The sequence below is a fragment of the Lampris incognitus genome, chromosome 10, assembly GCF_029633865.1.
Source record: "Lampris incognitus isolate fLamInc1 chromosome 10, fLamInc1.hap2, whole genome shotgun sequence".
NCBI classification, from domain to species: Eukaryota; Metazoa; Chordata; class Actinopteri; order Lampriformes; family Lampridae; genus Lampris; species Lampris incognitus.
Genome location: NC_079220.1, coordinates 12,026,306 through 12,044,724, shown reverse-complemented (window position 1 = coordinate 12,044,724; position 18,419 = coordinate 12,026,306). Strand labels below are relative to the sequence as shown.

The following is an 18,419-nucleotide window of genomic DNA, read 5'->3' as shown; positions in this document are numbered from 1 at the left end:
CAGGGGCCCGGTTTCTCACAGCTATTCACAGTGTTCTGACCCAGTGTGATCTTGATGCCGGATTATGTAACGCCGTCAAACACGTAGTACACTAAACGAGTGGCTGGTTTTGTTAGAAAACCTTCAGTGTGTCTTGGAGGTTAGTGTTAATTCATTTAAAAGCGTCTGAAGTTCTGTGGAATATTGAAGGGTGCTGAGCTTTATGCTTAATCAGAAGTGCTACGGAGGCCTTTTAAGAGTTGTATGATCCATGAGAAGTGTGCCACCTTAAGAGTCGGTTGCGGATACTTTCGCATTTTAAATGAAAGTTAAATCAGGGGCGTTTGAGTTTCTGCATCGTAATGAGATATTGTTGTCATATGCCAAATACGAGATGCCATGCTACGGTGAGCTGCATGGCTGAAACACCAAGTCTACCTCCATGTGGCCTGTGCAGTGAAATATCCCGACACATTCGTTTTGCAATGAGGGCGTCAGGGTGCGAGGCTTTGTTGTCGGCATGCTAGCAGTAAGTCGTAAAATGAAAATGCAGGCGGTCTATTCCGTTGCCTACCAGTACGGGGATCGCCGGTTCAAATCCCCGTGTTACCTCCGGCTTAGTCGGGCATCCTTTCAGACACAATTGGCCGTGTCTGCAGGTGGGAAGCCGGATGTGGGTACGTGTCCTGGTCGCTCGGGGGGGGGGGGGGTAGCATGATCCTCTCACGCACTCCGTCCCCCCTGGCGAAACTCCTCACCGTCAGGCGAAAAGAAGCGGCTGGCGACTCCACATGTATCGCAGGAGGCATGCGGTAGTCCGCAGCCCTCCCCGGATCAGCAGAGGGGGTGGAGCAGTGACCGAGACGGCTCGGAGAGCGGTGGGGTGATTGGCCAGGTACAGCTGGGGAGAAAAAGGGGGGGGGGTCAAAGAAAAGGCACTGCCATTCAGAGTGACCTTGACACTGAAGTAAAAGAAACTACTTATGGAGGTTGCTCAGGACAGTGTACAGCTGACCTTAGAGATGCCTGAAAGCCCAGCCCCACCTATACGTGCAACGACCACGACCAAGCCAGGAGGTACTTTCTCCAGCGTACCACTAGAAATACAACAAAAAGTGTACTTCCTCTGACTCAATAAATAGAAAAGCCTCTGGGCCACATGTTTTTTCCACGCTGTAATAAAATATGCGGTTCAAACCGTGATGCCGAGCGGGCAAACAGCGTTGAATATTGTCGTATACCTGTCATGCCCACCCTGCCCTGGCAGTCCTCCTGTCTCCTTCTCTGCATACCTCCCGCCTGTTTTCTTCAGTCCTCCCAGCCAGCTCATCCCTGTGTGTGTGTGTGTGTGTGCGTGTGTGTGTGTGTGTGTGTGTGTGTGTGCGTCAGGGAGAGGGTGAGCTAATCGTTTGGTCCAGTTGAATGGATGGAAAGGGGCTGATAGAAGAAGGGAGGAGAGAAGTAGAGGGCTCGGGGGGAAAGGGGGGAGTTGGGGGTGGGGGGAGTAGAGGTGAGTATAAAAGACCTGCTGTAAGGAATTAAGAGATATTCCCCCGCAGAAAGCACACAGATATTTACAAGACCGCCTCACGCCGTAGTCATCGTCTTCAGGGTGAGTAGAATGAACAGATTGTGGTGTATTATTTGTAGATGAAGGTGTTGTTTATAATTGATGGTAGCTTTTTGTTTATAATTGACGGTAGGTTTTTATTTATATTGACGGTAGGTTTTTCTGACAGGCGGTCTTCATCAGAGGAGAAATGTGTTACATCATCCGCCAACATCTTCATCACTGATAAAGAAGAAACACCACGTGGTTTTATAGTAGAATCGTTGCATGGTCACATGAACAGTCCTTGAGTCCTGATCACCACCGTGGGGTTTCTGTTCGAGCCCATGTTAGAATGAGTGAGAATGTAGCTTGGGATAGTTGTGTTGTGTTAGTGGCGTCCTGCCGGGGGGCTTTTTCCAGTGACGTGGGCACATTCTGCTTCAGGGAGGAGGGCTATAAACCGAATGGTACCCCTGTTAAGAGAATTCATAAACATCTACAGACAGCGGTGTCAGCATCTAACTAACACACACACACACACACACACACACACACACACACACACACACACACACACACACACACACACACACACACACACCTATCTCTGGTTGTAAAGTGAGTGTGTCAGGTTTGAATTCCGGGCCCTCGGCCTGCTGTCTCTGCCTGCTGAGTCTGTTTCACTCTGCAGCCAAGCCTGAGGCAGTGATGATGCAGCCTGTGTGTGTGTGTGTGTGTGTGTGTGTGTGTGTGTGTGTGTGTGTGTGTGTGTGTGTGTGATTAAAGCTGCTATGTATGTGTGTGTGTGTACGTGTGATGAAAGTTGCTGTGTGTGTATGTGTGTGTCTGTCTGTATATATGTGTGTACGTGTGATGAAAGCTGCTGTGTGTATATGTGTGTGTCTGTGTGCGTGTGTATATGTGTGCGTGTGTATGTGTGTGTGTGTGATGAAAGCTGTTATGTGTGTGTGTGTGTGTGTGTGTGTGTGTGTGTGTGTGTGTGTGTGTGTGTGTGATGAAAGCTGCTATGTGTGTGTGCATATGTGTGTGTGTGTGATGGAAGCTGCTGTGTGTCTGTGTGCGTGTGTATATGTGTGTGTGTGATGAAAGCTGCTATGTGTGTGAGTGTGTTTGTGTGCATGTGTGTGTGTGTGTTTGTGTATATGTGTGTGTATGTGATGAAAGCTGCCGTGTGTGAGTGTGCGTGTGTGTGTGTGTGTGTGTGTGTGTGTGTGTGTGTGTGTGTGTGTGATGAAAGCTGCTATTGACTGTGGATTGGAAGGCTTTTGAAATAGAATCTCATCCAGGTCACAAACAGGGGACAGGGGTGAAAGCTCTTTTTGCTGCACTGGTGCACACACTTCTGTGTGTGTGTGCTGAGATGTACTTCAGGGGGCGCCGTTTGTACAGGTGTCGCACACTTGAGGACAACTCTGCGTATCTATATGAGAGCTCACATGCATTTTGTGTGTGTGTGCATGTATATTTGTGCACGCTGAGCAATGCAGAACACGTACCACGTGATGAGAGTTACCATCCATCCCAAACATCACATTTACGTTTAGTCGGACCCTCGTAAACCGGCACTGGGACAGCAGCTCCTCCTCAAAGCCCACCCTACGCCCCTGTATGGGGTGTGTATAGTACCCTGTGTAAATTTAAGACATGAAAAGGGCAAAAATTGTTTACCTAACTGAGTCATTTCCACGTCTGTGTCACATGTAAGAGCTCCAGTCCAGCCTTATAGACACTCCCCTGGCTCGGGTTGTGGTTGCCGTCGGCTCTCGAAATATCTTGGCCGCCACACGGTGTATATGGACGTATAGTGCTGCGATGACATTGACATAGGTCTGGTAAACAACTTCTGAAAGTGGTTTACATGATTTTATACATGCATGAAACCACGAAACCACACACACACACATATTCCTGTCTGCCCTCGGATTCCTGAAATGGCACAACTCTCTCTCGCTCTCGCTCTCTTAACTATCTGTCTATCTCGCTCGCTCTCACTCTCTCTCCCGTCCCGCTTTCAACACTCTGGCTGGCTTGACTGAGTGTTTGTCTTTCTCAAATCCTCCTCTTGTTTTCTCTCTCTCTCCTTCCCTCAGCCTCCTCCGTATGTTTAGTGCACACTCACCCTTTCACCCCCCCCCCCAGCCGTACTGTCACGCTGGTCCTCCCATAACTCGCTGAAACATCCGTCTCCTTGTTCCCAGCCAGCCCGACCGACCGACGGACGAGATCCGAGATGAGGCGTCTTCTGCCATGTGTGGTGCTCTGCGCCTTTATTTCCCTGTGCCTCTGCTATGGTACGGTCCCACCGCCCGTCTCTTTCCCGTTGTTAGTGATCACTTTCCATTCATCACCCACAACATGTCCATTATACACTGTTACTCACGTTTAACCCGGTTTCATGTTTCCCCATAGAGTCTCATGAAAGCACAGAATCCATCGAAGGTGATTAAAATGCCCGCTCTCACTCATGGAAAAACATGCATGCAGTTACAAAATGAAAGAACGAAAAATTAAATAAGACCTACTAATATAGTCACAGTATATTAATATAGTAATATAATAATTATTTTTGTGAGTTGTTGGCTCACATCGTTGTATCTGGCTGCAGTACTGGTGCGCTGTGGGCATGCCTGACCTGATTAGCTCTTTGCTTTCAGACTTGTTTGTGAGTCCAAATCAAGCCAACTCCTTCATTCCACCTCAGAGAGGCAACGCCAACAATAATCCCCCTCGTGGTGACACCTACAACAGCTACATCTTCAGAAGGTAAGACACACGTGTGCAGAAACACCACACTACACACACACACACACACACACACACACACACACACACACACACACACACACACGCACACACAGGGTGTGAAACACAAACATGTAGGCCTTAGACATTAAATGCAAATGCTTGAATGTGGGGCGTCGGGGTAGTGTGGCGGTCCATTCCGTTGCCTACCAACACAGGGATCACTGGTTCGAATCCCCGTGTTGCCTCCGGCTCGGTCGGGCGTCCCTACAGACACAATTGGCCATGTCTGCGGGTGGGAAGCCGGATGTGGGTATGTGTCCTGGTCGCTGCACTAGCGTCTCTTCTGGTCGGTCGGGGCAGCTGTTCGGGGGCGGAGGGGGAACTGGGGGGAATAGCATGATCCTCACACGTGCTACATCCCCCTGGTGAAACTCCTCACTGTCAGGTGAAAAGAAGCGGCTGGCGACTCCACATGTATGGGAGGAGACATGTGGTAGTCTGCTGGAGCAGCGACCGGGGCGGCTCGAAAGAGTGGGGCAATTGGCCGGATACAATTGGGGAGAAAAGGGGGGGGGATTACCCCCCCAAAAAATGCTTAAATGTGTTAACTTCTAGAGAAGAAACAAGGAATACAACTAAGCAGACATATCGACCCCCGAGTTTTGTGTATCTGTTTCTCACGACGTTTCCACACTCTCTCTCTCTCTCTCTCTTACACTCTACCTCTCTCGCCCATCTTCCCATCTGCGTCTGCAAAATCTCCCATGTTTCTTTTTGTGACCGCCACCCACCTCTGGTCTCCATCTCCTTCCTGTAGGAAGGTGAAGTCTCCAGCGGAGATGCGTACAGAGATCTGTGAGGAGTACTCCCCCTGCCGCTTCTATGCTTTTCACTTCGGCTATCAGCAGGCCTACCGGAGATACTTTGGCACCCAGAATACGGCCCAGAATCCGGTTCAAACTCCTGTTCAGAATCCCGCTGGAACCCATCGATTCTAAACAAACGGGCCGGTGGCACAATAGTTTTTCTATCTGCATGCTGTGACTAAGCACTTGTTCCCTGCTCATACTATGACTTTTTCTATTGTGTATGCTGTTGCTCGATTGGGCTCGTCTGTACGATTGCACAGCACGACAATTCAAGAGAAAACATGATGGCACAGTGTACGGCCGCAGGTTTGAAACATCCTGACATGTACTGTATATAAACAAAGTAAAGATAGAGCACATTGTGTACTAAGTTCACATAAAATTTGTAATATTCTTTAAACCCATTTCATACACAAAGGAGTTCATGGCTCTTTTTTTTGTTTTTGTTTTTTGGTGCAATCTCAGGATTACTGTTATCCACTACTGTCATACCTCCCCAATGCATAAATGTTTTACATGCTCTGTGTGAATGAAGATGACTGTTTCCTCACTACTTGACCGTTTGTTATCTCATTCACTCTTCTATCCAACTTCACACTCTTTTCAGTGTCTCTGAAAGAGAAGAAAACAGGATTTTTGTTGAGTTTTTCATCTTCATCCCGTTTAAGACATTTGCTCACCGCTGAGGAGTGTTCATCAGTAGTTCTGGGTTCCAGTCCAGTCAGAGTTGTGTTTATAACTGAATGCCAGCTGGTTTCATGTGGGGCACACGCAGACGTCATCGTGATGACATTGGCGCTGCTCGTGTGGGTTCAGTGAACTGCCAGCGGTGGCATGGCACAGTTAAAGAAACACAATAAACTTGTTTCGTTGCACCTGCCAAAAAAAGGATCCATGTCAAGTAGTTCTGTAGACTAACAAGTTGAATAAATGTAATGTCCTTGTTTTGTTTATTTCCCCTGCAGGGTGTAATGTGGGCTCTTGTAAGTGACAGGGCAAATAGTTTAAAGGGATTTCAGAACAGACAGGGGTTTGAATAACGGGAAATGAGTGATTTTCTGACAGCATTGCTCCCCACCACAACTAAAGAGACCACCGGAGGGCGTCCGGGTAATGTAGCGGTCTATTCTGTTGCCTACCAACATGGGGATCGCCTGTTCGAATCCCCGTGTTACCTCCGGCTTGGTCGGGCGTCCCTTCAGACACAATTGGCCGTGTCTGCGGATGGGAAGCCGGATGTGGGTATGTGTCCTGGTCGCTGCACTAGCGCCTCCTCTGGTTGGTCAGGGCGCCTATTCGGGGAGGAGGGGGAACTGGGGGGAATAGTGTGATCCTCCCACGCACTACGTCCTCTTGGCGAAACTCCTCACTGTCAGGTGAAAAGAAGCAGCTGGCGACTCCACATGTATCGGAGGAGGCACGTGGTAGTCTGCAGCCCTCCCCGGATCGGCAGAAGGGGTGGAGCAGCGACCAGGACGGCTCGGAAGAGTGGGGTAATTGGCCAAGTACAATTGGGGAGAAAGGGGGGGGGGTCTTCCCCCTGTTCTCTTGAGCCTATTCCCACAAAACTGTTTAAATGTGTCTTCACCTGCCTATCAGCTGACCTTCTGCATCTCATTAACGCCTCCCTAAAGTCTGGTGTTTTCCCCGCTTCTCTCAAGCGTGCTGTTGTTACCCCATTAATGAAAAAGAGTAATCTCAACCCATCCATGACTAGCAATTATAGACCAATCTCCAACCTTCCTATCATGAGTAAAATCCTTGGAAAGGTTGTCTGCAAACGGCATAGTTACCTAACCGTCCACAACCTGTAGGAAGTGTACCAGTTAGGTTTTAGAGAGAATCATAGCACTGAAACACTCAAAGTAGTCAATGATTTTAAAATCAGCAGCGATTCACACTTTTTATTCTAGTACTGTTAGACCTGACTGCCACTTTCGACACTGTTGATCATGACGTTCTACTAAAAAGACCAGAAAACTGTATTGCTTTGTCTGAGCCTGTTTGTCAGTGGTTCTCATATTCAAGAGGAAGGACTTTCTACATATCTCTTGGCAGCTTCACATCTGAAGAAGTCAACGTGTTTTGTGGGGTTCCACAAGGGTCAGTTAGTCCACTGCTATTCAATCTTTACGCGCTCCCTCTTGGTATCATCATACAGAATCACAATGTACATCCGACCATTCCTATGCTTATGATACATAGCTGTATAGCCCACTTTCCTTAGAAAGCCCCAGTCCTGTAAATGAGCTTATCAGATGCATTGATGACATCAACCACTAGATATCGCAAAACTTTCTACAACTTAACAAAGAAAAAAATGAAATATTGATAGTAGGCTCAAAAATACAAAGTCAGGAGATTGTAGCCATGTTATCATTTTCTCTAAAGCACAGTGAGCATGTCAGAAACCTCTGTGTTGCTATTGATGCCAGTCTTAACTTGCCAGCCTCACATCATTGCTACGAAGACAGCTTTCTACCATTTAAAAAACATTTCCAAACTCAGAAGTTTCCTGTCCCAGTCTGACTCCGAAAAATTGGTCCTTGCATTCACCTCCAGCAGATTAGATTACTGTCATGCCCTTTTTGCAGAGCTTCCTAAAAACAATAGGTAGGCTCCAGCTCGTTCAAAATGCTGCCGCCAGAGTGCTAACAGGGACTACAGGTCTAGCACCGCGGTAAAGGGGGGGGGTGGACTCAATTGTAGACGCTAGGTGGCAGAAGAGTGCTTGAATCCTTTTGACAGCGGCTCAGGGCAAGTACCCCTGACTGCAGAGTGTAGATCGGGGTGGTGCGTAGCGGGTAGATGGAGTGTGCAGATCGGGACGTGCCCAATGTGGGTGCAGATCGGGACGAGCACGTTGAGCACGTCCCAATCTGCACACTGCAGCCAGGGGTACTTGCTGAACAGCTTTGTTTACATCCAGGTTAAACCAAAGCAAGACTCATGAAACTTATATTGTAGTTGATAATTTATCCATGTAAAAAAAAAAATCAGTGAATCTCTTAGTTACACTAATATTGTTCATGTTAAGCAACCATTTTGCGTTGGCCTTGTTGATTTTTGAAAATAAAACGGGTGGGGTGCTGGTAGAGATGGGAGAAAAAACTAGTCAACACACCACACCCACAAGTGACCGGCGGGGCTTTGGCGTGAGGGGTGCTATCAATTTCAAATCAATTTAAATTTATTTCAGACACATAGGTCCATATCAGTATTAAAAATTATATAATATGCGAACACACACCCCCTGGACCCACCACCTGCAGGGATGAGCATTGGGGTATGGTGCAGTGCAGGCCGGGTGGTAGGCAAAGGCAGGAACCAGGGTGTGCCGACTTCCGGCATTGCAGACTGGTCCTCGGGAAATGGAATGTCAACTCTCTGGCAGGGAAAGAGCCTGAGCTGGTGCAGGAGGTGGAGTGGTACCAACTAGATATAGTTGGGCTGACCTCCACACATAGCAAGGGCTCTGGTACCAAATTCCTGGAGAGGGGCTGGACTCTTTACTTTTCCGGAGTTGGCTAAGGTGACAGGTGTCGGGTGGGTGTGGGGATACTCACAAGTCCCCAGTTGAGCGCCGCTGTGTTGGAGTTCTCCCGGGGGATGAGGGTCACCTCTATATGACTGCGAGTCACTGGGGGGAAGGCTCTGACTGTTGTGTGTGCTTATGCACCAAATAGCAGTTTGGAGTATCTGGCCTTCTTTGAGTCTCTGGGTGGTGTCCTGGATAGGGCTTCGCCTGTGGATTCTATAGTTTTGCTGTGGGACTTCAACACTCATGTGGGCAATGATGGAGAAAACTGGAGGGGTGTGATTGGGAGGAACAGCCTCCCCGATCTGAATCCGAGCAGTACCTTGTTATTGGACTTCTGTGCGAGTCATTGATTGGCCACAACAAACACCGTGTTCGAACATACGGTAGTTCATAAGTGTACTTGGTGTCAGAACACCTTAGGCCGAAGATCGATGATGGATTTTGTGGTCATATCATCAGATCTGCGGCCGTATGTTTTGGACACTCGGGTGAAGAGAGGAGCAGAGCTGTCAACTGATCACCACCTGGTGGTGAGTTGGATCAGATGGCGGGGAAGGCTGCCGGACAGACCTGGCAAGTGAGGAACATCTGGTGGAGGCCTCTGTCTGTGAGGTCTTCAACTCCCACCTCCAGAAGAAGTTCTCGTGTATCCCGAGGGAGGCTGGGGACATGGAGTCTAAGTGGGCCATGTTCAAAGCCTCTATTGCAGATGCGGTAGGTAGGAGCTGTAGTCATAGGGTCATTAGTGCTTGTCGAGGTGGCAAACTAAGAACCTGCTGGTGGACACTGGCAGTGAGGGAAGCCATCAGGCTGAAGAAGGAGGCCTTTGGGGCTTGGTTGGCCCAGGGGTCTCCTGAAGCAGCAGACTTGACTCAGGCTGTGTTCAGCCGTGGAGGGGAACTGCTGACCCAGACTGGGGATGTTGTTAGGCAGTGGAAAGAACACTTTGAGGCGCTCCTGAACCCAGCTAACATGTCCTCAGTGGAGGAGATAGAGTCTGAAGACTCGGGGGAATTCCCACTCATATCCCTGGCAGAGGTCTCTGAAGTAGTTAAGAAGCTCCTCAGTGGCAAGACGCCGGGTGTGGATGAGATTCGCCCTGAGATGTTGAAGGCTCTGGACATTGTTGGGCTGTCTTGGCTGACATGCCTCTTCAGTGTCACGTGGAGGTTGGGGACAGTACCTGTGGAGTGGCAGACTGGGGTGGTGGTTCCCATATTTAAAAAAGGGGACCGGAGGGTGTGCTCCAATTATCGGGGCATCACACTGCTCAGCCTCCCTCGGAAAGTCTACTCTTAAGGTGCTGGAAAGGAGGCTCCAATCGATTGTCGAACCTTGGATCCAGGAGGAACAATGCGGATTCTGTCCTGGCCATGGATCAACGGACCAACTCTTTACCCTTGCAGAAGTGCTGAGGGAGGCATGGGAGTTTGACCAGCCAGTCTACATGTGTTTTGTGGACTTGGAGTAGGCTTTTGACCATGTACCTCGGGGCACTCTATGGGGGGTACTGTGGAAGTATGGGGTTGCAGTTGCTACAAGCCATCCAGTCCTTGTATAACCAAAGTGAGAGCTGTGTCTGTATTCTCGGCACAAAGTCAAACACGTTTTGGGTGGGTGTTGGACTCCGCCAAGATTGTCCCTTTTCTCGGATTCTGTTTGTGATATTCATGGACAGGATTTCAAGGCACAGCCAAGGTGAAGAGTGTGTCCGTTTTGGGAACCTCAGAATTGCATCTCATTGCATCTCTGCTCTTTGCAGATGATGTGGTTTTGTTGGATTCATCAGAACACGACCTCCAGCGTGCACTGGGGCAGTTTGCAGCTGAGTGTGAAATAGCCGGGATGAGAGTCATCCCGTCAATGTCTGAGGGCATGGTTCTCTCCCAGAAAATGGTGGAGTGCTCTCTCTTGGTTGGGGATGAGTTGTTGCCTCAAATGAAGAAGTTCAAGTATCTCAGGGTCTTGTTCTCGAGTGAGGGTAGGATGGAGCGGGAGATAGATAGACGGATTTGGTGCAGCGTGCACCGTTGTGGTGGTGAAGAGGGAGCTGAGCCGGAAGGCAAAGCTTTCAATTTACCAGTCAATCTTCGTTCCAACCCTCACCTATGGTCATCAGCTTTAGGCAGTGACTGAAAGGCTGAGATAGCGGATACAAGTGGCTGAAATGAGTTTCCTCCGCAGGGTGTCTGGGCTCAGCCTTAGCGATAGGGAGAGGAGCTCGGACATCCGGAGGGAGCTCGGAGTAGAGCCGCTGCTCCTTCAGGTCGAAAGGAGCAAGTTGAGGTGGTTCGGGCGTTGGATTAGGATGCCTCCTGGGCGCCTTCCTTTGGAGGTTTTCCGGGCACGTCCAACTGGGAAGAGACCCCGGGGTAGACCCAGAACTCGCTGGAGGGACTACATGTCCAATCTGGCCTGGGAACGCCTTGGGATGCCCTGGGAGGAGCTGGAGGGTGTTGCTGGGGAGAGAGACGTCTGGAGTGCCCTACTTAGTTTGCTGCCACTATGACCCAACCCCGGAGGAGCGGCTGATTATGAATGAATGAAATAATGAACAATACGAGGACAACAACATAAAGATATTGTAGCGACCAGAGAAGGCAGTCGCTCTGACTGCCAGCAGTTCTGTGCTGAGGGAGCGCAAGGGATTCTGGGACTGTTAGCGTTCATGTTTGAATTGTTTTAGTGATGTTGTGTTCATGTTTTGGTTGTCGTGGTTGTGTTGTTTGTTGTTTGGGGGTTCGACTTGGACTAAGTAGACAACCATTTTACTGAGTGACTGACTGTAGGACTGTGAGTGACAAAGACTAATGTTTCTAATAGTGACCTGGGGGGGCATCGTTTGGTAGCCATTTTGAATGCAAATAAAAGCACTCCCGGGGTCATGTGGTGTATGGGACTTGGGAGCTGCCAATAAAAAGAGAACTCTGCCTCTCGACTCCGTCCATGCCAGCCTGCCATGTTGGTGTCAGAAGTGGGATTTTGCTTTAGACTGGAGAGGGAGATCCAGAGACTGGAGCGGGACATTGAGCAGACCTGTTGGTGCTTGGAAAACCTGGCGTGGCAAAAGACAGAGCCCACCAGAGATGGAAGTTTTCCAGTCCATTCTGATGGCTCCAGAACACCACGGCCTCACCACCCCCTAGAAGCCAGGGGAACGCCTGCTGCCTGCGACCACCGACCAGCCCCTAGAGGCCAGGAGGACCAGCACCGGGGAATGCCTGCTGCTCACTGCCACTGATTGCACCCTAACGAGTGGGAGGGATGCTGCACATAGAACACCAGCCAAGCTGCCCAAGTACAACAGGATGACACGGCTAGAGCCGTACCACTCGCAAGTCCAATTAGCAGCATGGTACAGTGGATGGAGCAATGAAGAAGCTGCCATCCACCTGGCTCTGGCATTGGAGAGAAAGGTTTTGTAGGTGCTCCTGTACCTCCAGGCCCTGACCATGGTGCTGGAGAGGCGATTCAGGCAATGACCCTTCACTGACCAGAGCAGGGAGCAGCTAGCCAGCCACCGCCACCAAGAGGGAGAGAGCCTGGGTACTTTTGCAACAGACGTTCAGCTACATGCCCAACAAGGTTACCCGCAGTTCAACGCAGCCGTCCAAGAGGGAGCTGGCCCACCACGCTTTCCTGCAGGGGCTCATGCCAGAGTGGTTGCGCCAGCATGTTCGCATCGCCATGCCCCAGTACCTCAGCAGGGCTCTCTACAAAGCTGAACGAGCTGAGGTGATATACTCTATGCGGCCCACCCAGCAGAAGACCCCCGCCCTCCAACCAAACATCGGGGGAGCTGACTACGAGGAGGAGGCAGATGAGGTCTACCAAGTTCAGCTTCCACCACAGCAGACTTGGTGATTGCCTCCAACATCCAGGCGACGTCCACCCAGCCGACTGACCACTGCTACTGGTGTGACGAGCCAGGTCACATAGGTCAAAGTCACCTGGCTGCCAGGACAACAATGGGGGAGTGGCCTCGGACCACCACTCAAGTCTCCAGCCCCCCTTCAAGGCCGATGCACACTGGTTGGCCACCTAGGTCACACCAAAGGACTGTATCTGGACTGCCAACTTGACAGTTGATCCTGTCGGGCCCTGGTAGACACAGGTTCTACCATTTCCCTGGTGTGACCTGGCATCCTCCCGGGCACCACTGGCCCACTCTCAGTGGAATGGTCACCGGCCAACACCCAGCTGATGACGGTGACAGGGGAAAAGGCTGGCATGAGAGGGAAGAAGTCACTGTGAGTCCAGCCTGGAGACCAGGAGCTGGCAACACGAGTTCTGGCTCTCCAACATCCGGGACCCGTGCATCATTGGCCTCAACCTGCTGACCCGCTGGGGAGCCCGTATTAACATGTCAGGGGTAACCATCACCCTAGGCACGAAGACCCTAGCGTTCCAGTCCAGTTGAGAGAGGAGATGAGCCAGTCGTCAAGCAGCCACCGCCCAGCAGGCACAGAGCCCCGCGAAGCTATGGAGGAGGACTTTCGGTTGGCCTCAAGTAAGTTCTAACAAACCATCCAGCAACTCAGGATTTTTTCCTCCGCCAAGCAACAGGTGGTGGAGGGCAAAATTCACGAGATGGCTGCTGTAGGGGTGATTGAGCCCTCCGACAGTCCATGGGCGGCTCCGGCAATCTTGGTGGGGAAGAAGGACGGTGGCTGGCCATTCTATGTGGACTATTGACACCTCAACACAGTCACAAAGGACTCTTACCCGCTCCCTCGAATCGACGATGCCCTCGACCACATCACGAGATCCAGCTGGTTCAGCTCCCTAGACCTGCGCAGTGGCTACTGGCAGGTGGAGCTGATCCCCAATGCAAGATCAAAGACCACCTTCACCATCAGGCAGGGTCTGTGGCAGTTCTGCGTCATGCCGTTCGGGCTCTGCAACATACTGGCTATGTTTGAGCAGCTGATGGAGAGGTTGCTGATGGATGTACCCTAGAGCCATCGCATTGTGTACCTCAATGACCTGCTGGTACACATCAATAACTTTGACGGAGCCCTGTCCAAGCTGTGTGAGGTCCTTGCAACCATCTGTTGGGTTGGGCTGTGGCTGAACCCTATCAAGTGTCACCTGCTGACGAGAGAGATGAAGTTCCTGGGCCACGTAGTCAATGTGCGTGTCATAGCCACTGACCCAGCTAAGGTGGCTGCCGTCCAAGACTGGCCAACCCCTGCTAATGTCGGTGAGCTGTGAAGTTTCCTGAGCCTGGTGTCATATTACCGCCATGTTGTGCGGGACTTGGCCACCATTTCCAATCCACTCCACCACTTGACCAACAAGGGCCGGCCATTTGACTGGGATGACACCTGTGCTGCAGCCTTCACCCGACTCAAGGCAGCTCTTATTGAAGCCCCAGTCTTGGCCTATCCTGATGCCCAACAGTCCTTTATCATGGACACTGATGCCAACAATGTGGGGATTTGAGCTGTCCTCTCCCGTCAGGGAGGAGATGGGGAGCCTGCCGTGGCCTACTTCATTCGTGCCCTGAGTCAGGCAGAAAAGAACTACTACGCCAACCGATGCAAGCTGCTGGCAGTGGTTCTGGCAGTATGATACTTCCAGCCATATTTGCACGGCAGCCACTTCGTCATTCGGATCGACCACGCTTCACTTACCTGGCTCCGGAACTTTAGGCACCCTGAGGTCCAGGTGACCCAACGGCTGGAGGCCCTTCAAGGGTAGGACTTTAAAATCCAGCATCGGGCAGGGCAACATAACGGCAACGCTGACATGCTCTCCCAATGCCCCTATGCGGCATTGGAGTGCCGCTACTGGCAGCGGCAAGAGGAGCAGGGCCAGATGACGCTGACGGTGGTGGTCATTCAGACCGCCAGCAACAAGGAAGAGGTGATTCCCATTGACCATGCAGCAACTGAGGCAGCAACAGGAGGCAGACGTGACCCTGGTGCTGGTGAGGGGCTGGCTGGACATGGGGCGGTGCCCTGAGTGGACAGAGGTGTCAACTGGGGCCCGAGTTAAAGGCCTACCACTCTCAATGTGGCAACTTTGAGCTCCATGACGGGTTGGCAAGGTCCCGCATGAGGGAACGACATCCTGCAGCTATTGGGGCCCCGTGTGCTCCATTCTTAGGTTCTCCAGGTGGTCTATGGCTCAGTGGGGGCGGGGCACTACGGGAACACCAAGACCTCCACTGCCTCAAGGGGCAGTTCTACTGGCCTAGCTGTCGACAAGATGTGGAGCTACATGTGCACTGCTGTGACTCCTGCACTGCCCAGAAGGGACTGACCCAGCGCTCCCATGCCCCACTGCAGCAGTACTTGGTGGGGGCGCTAATAGAGCCAGTAGGGGTGGACATCCTTGGGCCTTTTCCCATCACTGACTCCAGCAACTGCTACGACCTTGTGGCTATGGACTACTTCACAAAGTGGCCAGAGGTGTATGTGGTGCCAGATCAGAGCACCACCACAACCAACAGTGGAGAGGCTGGTGGAGGGGATGTTCGCCCGCTTCGGAGTTCCCACCAAGCTCCACAGCAACGAGGGGTGGAACTTTGAGTCCCAGGTCTTCAATGAAGTCTACCAGCAGCTGGGGATGAAAAAGGTGAGAACACCAATCCATCCTCAAAGTTATGGGCTGGTGGTTCAACCGCACCCTGGCCACCCAGCTTGCCATCCTCACCAGCCAACACCAGTGGGACTGAGACCCCCACCTGCCCCTGGTTCTGTGGTCCTACCGGACTGCTGTACAGGAGCCCAGCCAGTGCACACCTGCTGCCCTCATGTTCAGGCCGGAGCTCTGGAAAATGGTGGAGTTGATGTTCGGGGCCCTGCCTGAGTCTGAGATTGCTGGGGGAAAAGAAATGGACTACCTCCAGAGACTGAGGGATTGCCTGCAGGTGGTCCATGTCTACAACTGCCAGTCCCAGGCCAACTCCACAGTGCGGTAGAAGAGGGCCTAAGACACATGGTACCATGGGCAGGCCTTCGTACGAGGGGACGAGGTATGGATGTAATGTCCCGTGTGCAAGAAGGGGATTTCCCCCAAGCTTTGCAACAGCTGGTAGGGGCCTAGTGAGGTCGTGGACTGGCTGTCTGAGGTGGTGTACCGGGTGTGCATGCCCGGCCAGGGGCACATGGTGGTACTGCACCAGGGCAGACTCTCCCCATACCGCCCCCTTGCTCTGCCTGTTGTTGGGGCTGGGGGCAACAGTAGCACCCCATGCGCCAATTAGTGTGCCTCTCCCCCAGTTGCGTTTCCTGTGAGCCCCAGGCAGCCTCTTCACTACCGACAGCACCCTGGACATTTGATGGACTATGTACCTGGTGATGGGGTCGTCGAGGACAACTGACCCCTCAGGTGGGGGCTATGTAGCGGCCGGAGAGGGTGGTCACTCTGACTGTCCGCAATTCTGCGCTGGGGGAGCATAAGGGATTCTGTGACTGTTAACGTTCATGTTCAAATTGTTGTTTTAGTGGTGATGTGATCATGTTTTGGTTGTTGAGGTTGTGTTGTTTGGGCATTTGGCTCGGACTAAGTAGACGACCATTTTACTGACTGACTGACTCTAGGACCATGACTAAGTCTAATGTTTCTAATAGTGACCTTGGGGAGTTAAACCATCGTTCGGTAGCCATTTTGGGTGCAAATAAAAGAGCACTCCTGGGATCGTGTGGTGTACGGGACACAGGAGCTACCATTAAAAAGAGATCTCTGCCTCTCGACTCCTCCTTCTACGCCAGCTCGCCATAATATAATCATGGCAGTTCACAAGTCCACAGTGATTAAAACCCATACAGATATTTGTTCCAATCTTTCCAAAAACAAGAGAAGTAGGGTCAGTTAAAGCCATTATGATTGCATATTTTGAATCAATTAATCGACACACAAATTTGTACATAAAATTCCTCAACACAGCATGAAATGTGGGAACATTACTAGTCACAAACATATGACTTGCCCTTGTCAGTCTTGGGAGCTTGAGCAAGATTCTGAATGCATCATACCTGGGTTTTTTTTTTCTTCAATTTTGCTGTACTGTAACTGCACCACAAGTGGGCTGTATAGAGTAAAGTACAGTAGGCTTTAGAAAGGACTGCTTCAATATCATCTGTGCACATGAAATTTGCGTGCCAACATACTGGCTTGTGCGTACAGTTTGCAACACTGGCGCTGCACATCATCTTCATCACATAGATCATTTCTGATGACCCAAATATCTTACTTTGTTCACCACATTTAGCGCTTGGAAAATTAACACATAACATCTCTACTGAAAACACTTGCCTAGTAGAGAATTGATTTCAAGTATTACTGCTTGTTTACAAGGCCCTAAATGGTATGGCTCCTAAATATATCTCCGACCTGTTAACTGGCTACTGCCCAATCAGATCCCTCAGATCATCAAGCCTGTCCCCTGAATGTACCCATAATTAAATCTAGATCAAGTGAAGGTGCATTTGGTCACTATGGTGCTGTTCACCGGAACAAACTGCCTGATGACTGAGATCAGCTGCAACCTGTATCTTCTTTTAAAAGCAGCCTTAAAACGTTGCTTTTCTCTTGGGCTTTTGGTAGTGTGTGTGTGTGTGTGTGTGTGTGTGTGTGTGTGTGTGTGTGTGTGTGTGTGTGTGTGTGTGTGTGTGTGTGTGTGTTTGCGTGCGCCTGTTGTAGTCCATATGTGAGTGCTGTGGTAAGAATAGGAGAGGGGCTCTAGAAAACTGTATTTTATGTACGTGTGTGCATGTCATATGGGTGGCTGAAATGTTATTTTATTTATGTTGAGTATTTTATATATGTGTTTTCTATCTCATTTGTTTAATGTTTTCTATGTTTTCCTGTAAATCACATTGAGTTTGAGTTTACCTGTGTATGAAGTATGAAATGTGCTATACCAGGGGTTTTCAAAGTGTAGGAAAGTGAGCCTCCCCTCAGAGAACATAAAAACAGCTGCGCCCCCCCCTCCCAATTATTATTGCTATTATTACTATTATTGTTGTTGCTATAATGTATGTTCCACTCAGGTATAAAAACGGGTTTCAGCAATACATTATATATCTTTGAAGATGATCTTTTATTTTTTTAAACATCTTTTTTAAACATCTTTATCTTTATGTTCTGAACATCTTTTTAAACATTTTTAAACGTTTTAAACATATTTTTAAACATTTTTAAACGTTTTAAACATATTTTTAAAGTGGGGTTTACCTGCCTTAGCTATGCGCAACGCCACTCGGTATGATGCTTGGGTTGCCTTGGTGTTTACAGCGCTAAATGTGTCAGTGGCTTTCTTCTGTGACCGCAATTCCTTTCGATTCCTATCAAACAACTCCTGTGGCTTGGTCACCAAACTTGGGTGTTTCGTATCAATATGACGCCGGAGTTTACATGGTCTCATACTGCCGTTAGCTAGCGCCTCTTTGCAGACAGGACACTGCGGCAGTGGGGCGTCATCAGGACCAATCCTTGAAAATCCAAACTTTAAATAATTGTAACCGGTTATTTTCTTGCCCGGTGCGGGATTCGATACGAGGTGTACTGCACCACTGTGGTGTATTGGATCGAGCACTCGGTGCTCGATTGTGTTGGACTGTCACCACTACTGAGTTCTGTAATACACTGGTCGAGCCTAGTAGTGTGTGATGTCTCCGTCAGTAAAGATCAGACTTGTGCCGCATCCTCGTCTCCGTGTACTTATATATAATAGTGATTAAGTTAGTAACCCACGAATAGT

General features: G+C 50.1%; 2 protein-coding genes and 1 long non-coding RNA gene across 4 annotated transcripts in view; 1 reads left to right on the top strand and 2 right to left on the bottom strand.

The window, feature by feature from the left end:
- pde6hb (phosphodiesterase 6H, cGMP-specific, cone, gamma, paralog b) overlaps positions 1-3,268 on the bottom strand; it is a 70,302-nt gene extending 67,034 nt beyond the window's left edge. Inside the window, exon 1 of the mRNA XM_056287611.1 lies at positions 3,221-3,268. The gene's annotated coding sequence lies outside the window, so the exon portion shown is untranslated. The remainder of the gene's footprint in view (positions 1-3,220) is intronic.
- Positions 1,505-7,130, top strand: mgp (matrix Gla protein). 2 transcript variants are annotated; one of them, XM_056287608.1, is made up of 5 exons: positions 1,505-1,591; positions 3,751-3,843; positions 3,962-3,991; positions 4,207-4,315; positions 5,115-7,130. In XM_056287608.1, the coding sequence occupies exons 2-5, from the start codon at positions 3,783-3,785 to the stop codon at positions 5,293-5,295; spliced, it is 381 nt and encodes a 126-aa protein (XP_056143583.1). In that variant the 5' UTR covers positions 1,505-1,591; positions 3,751-3,782; the 3' UTR covers positions 5,296-7,130. The 2 variants fall into 2 exon arrangements, with proteins under 2 accessions (XP_056143583.1, XP_056143584.1); XM_056287609.1 differs by having other exon boundaries at positions 1,515-1,591; positions 3,755-3,843.
- LOC130119186 (uncharacterized) lies at positions 3,285-5,100 on the bottom strand. The gene is made up of 3 exons (XR_008810829.1): positions 5,089-5,100; positions 4,185-4,344; positions 3,285-3,359 (listed from the first exon to the last, which is right to left on the bottom strand). It is a non-coding gene; the product is annotated as an uncharacterized LOC130119186 (long non-coding RNA).
- Positions 7,131-18,419: the final 11,289 nt, after the last annotated feature.

What these genes read in the sequence shown, in the direction of transcription:
- mgp (XM_056287608.1), top strand. Translation starts at nt 3,783, where the DNA reads ATGAGGCGTCTTCTGCCATGTGTGGTGCTCTGCGCCTTTATTTCCCTG. An exon ending in TTCCCTGTGCCTCTGCTATG is followed by an intron (nt 3,844 to 3,961) that starts GTACGGTCCCAC and finishes GTTTCCCCATAG; the next exon opens with AGTCTCATGAAAGCACAGAA. An exon ending in AAGCACAGAATCCATCGAAG is followed by an intron (nt 3,992 to 4,206) that starts GTGATTAAAATG and finishes CTTTGCTTTCAG; the next exon opens with ACTTGTTTGTGAGTCCAAAT.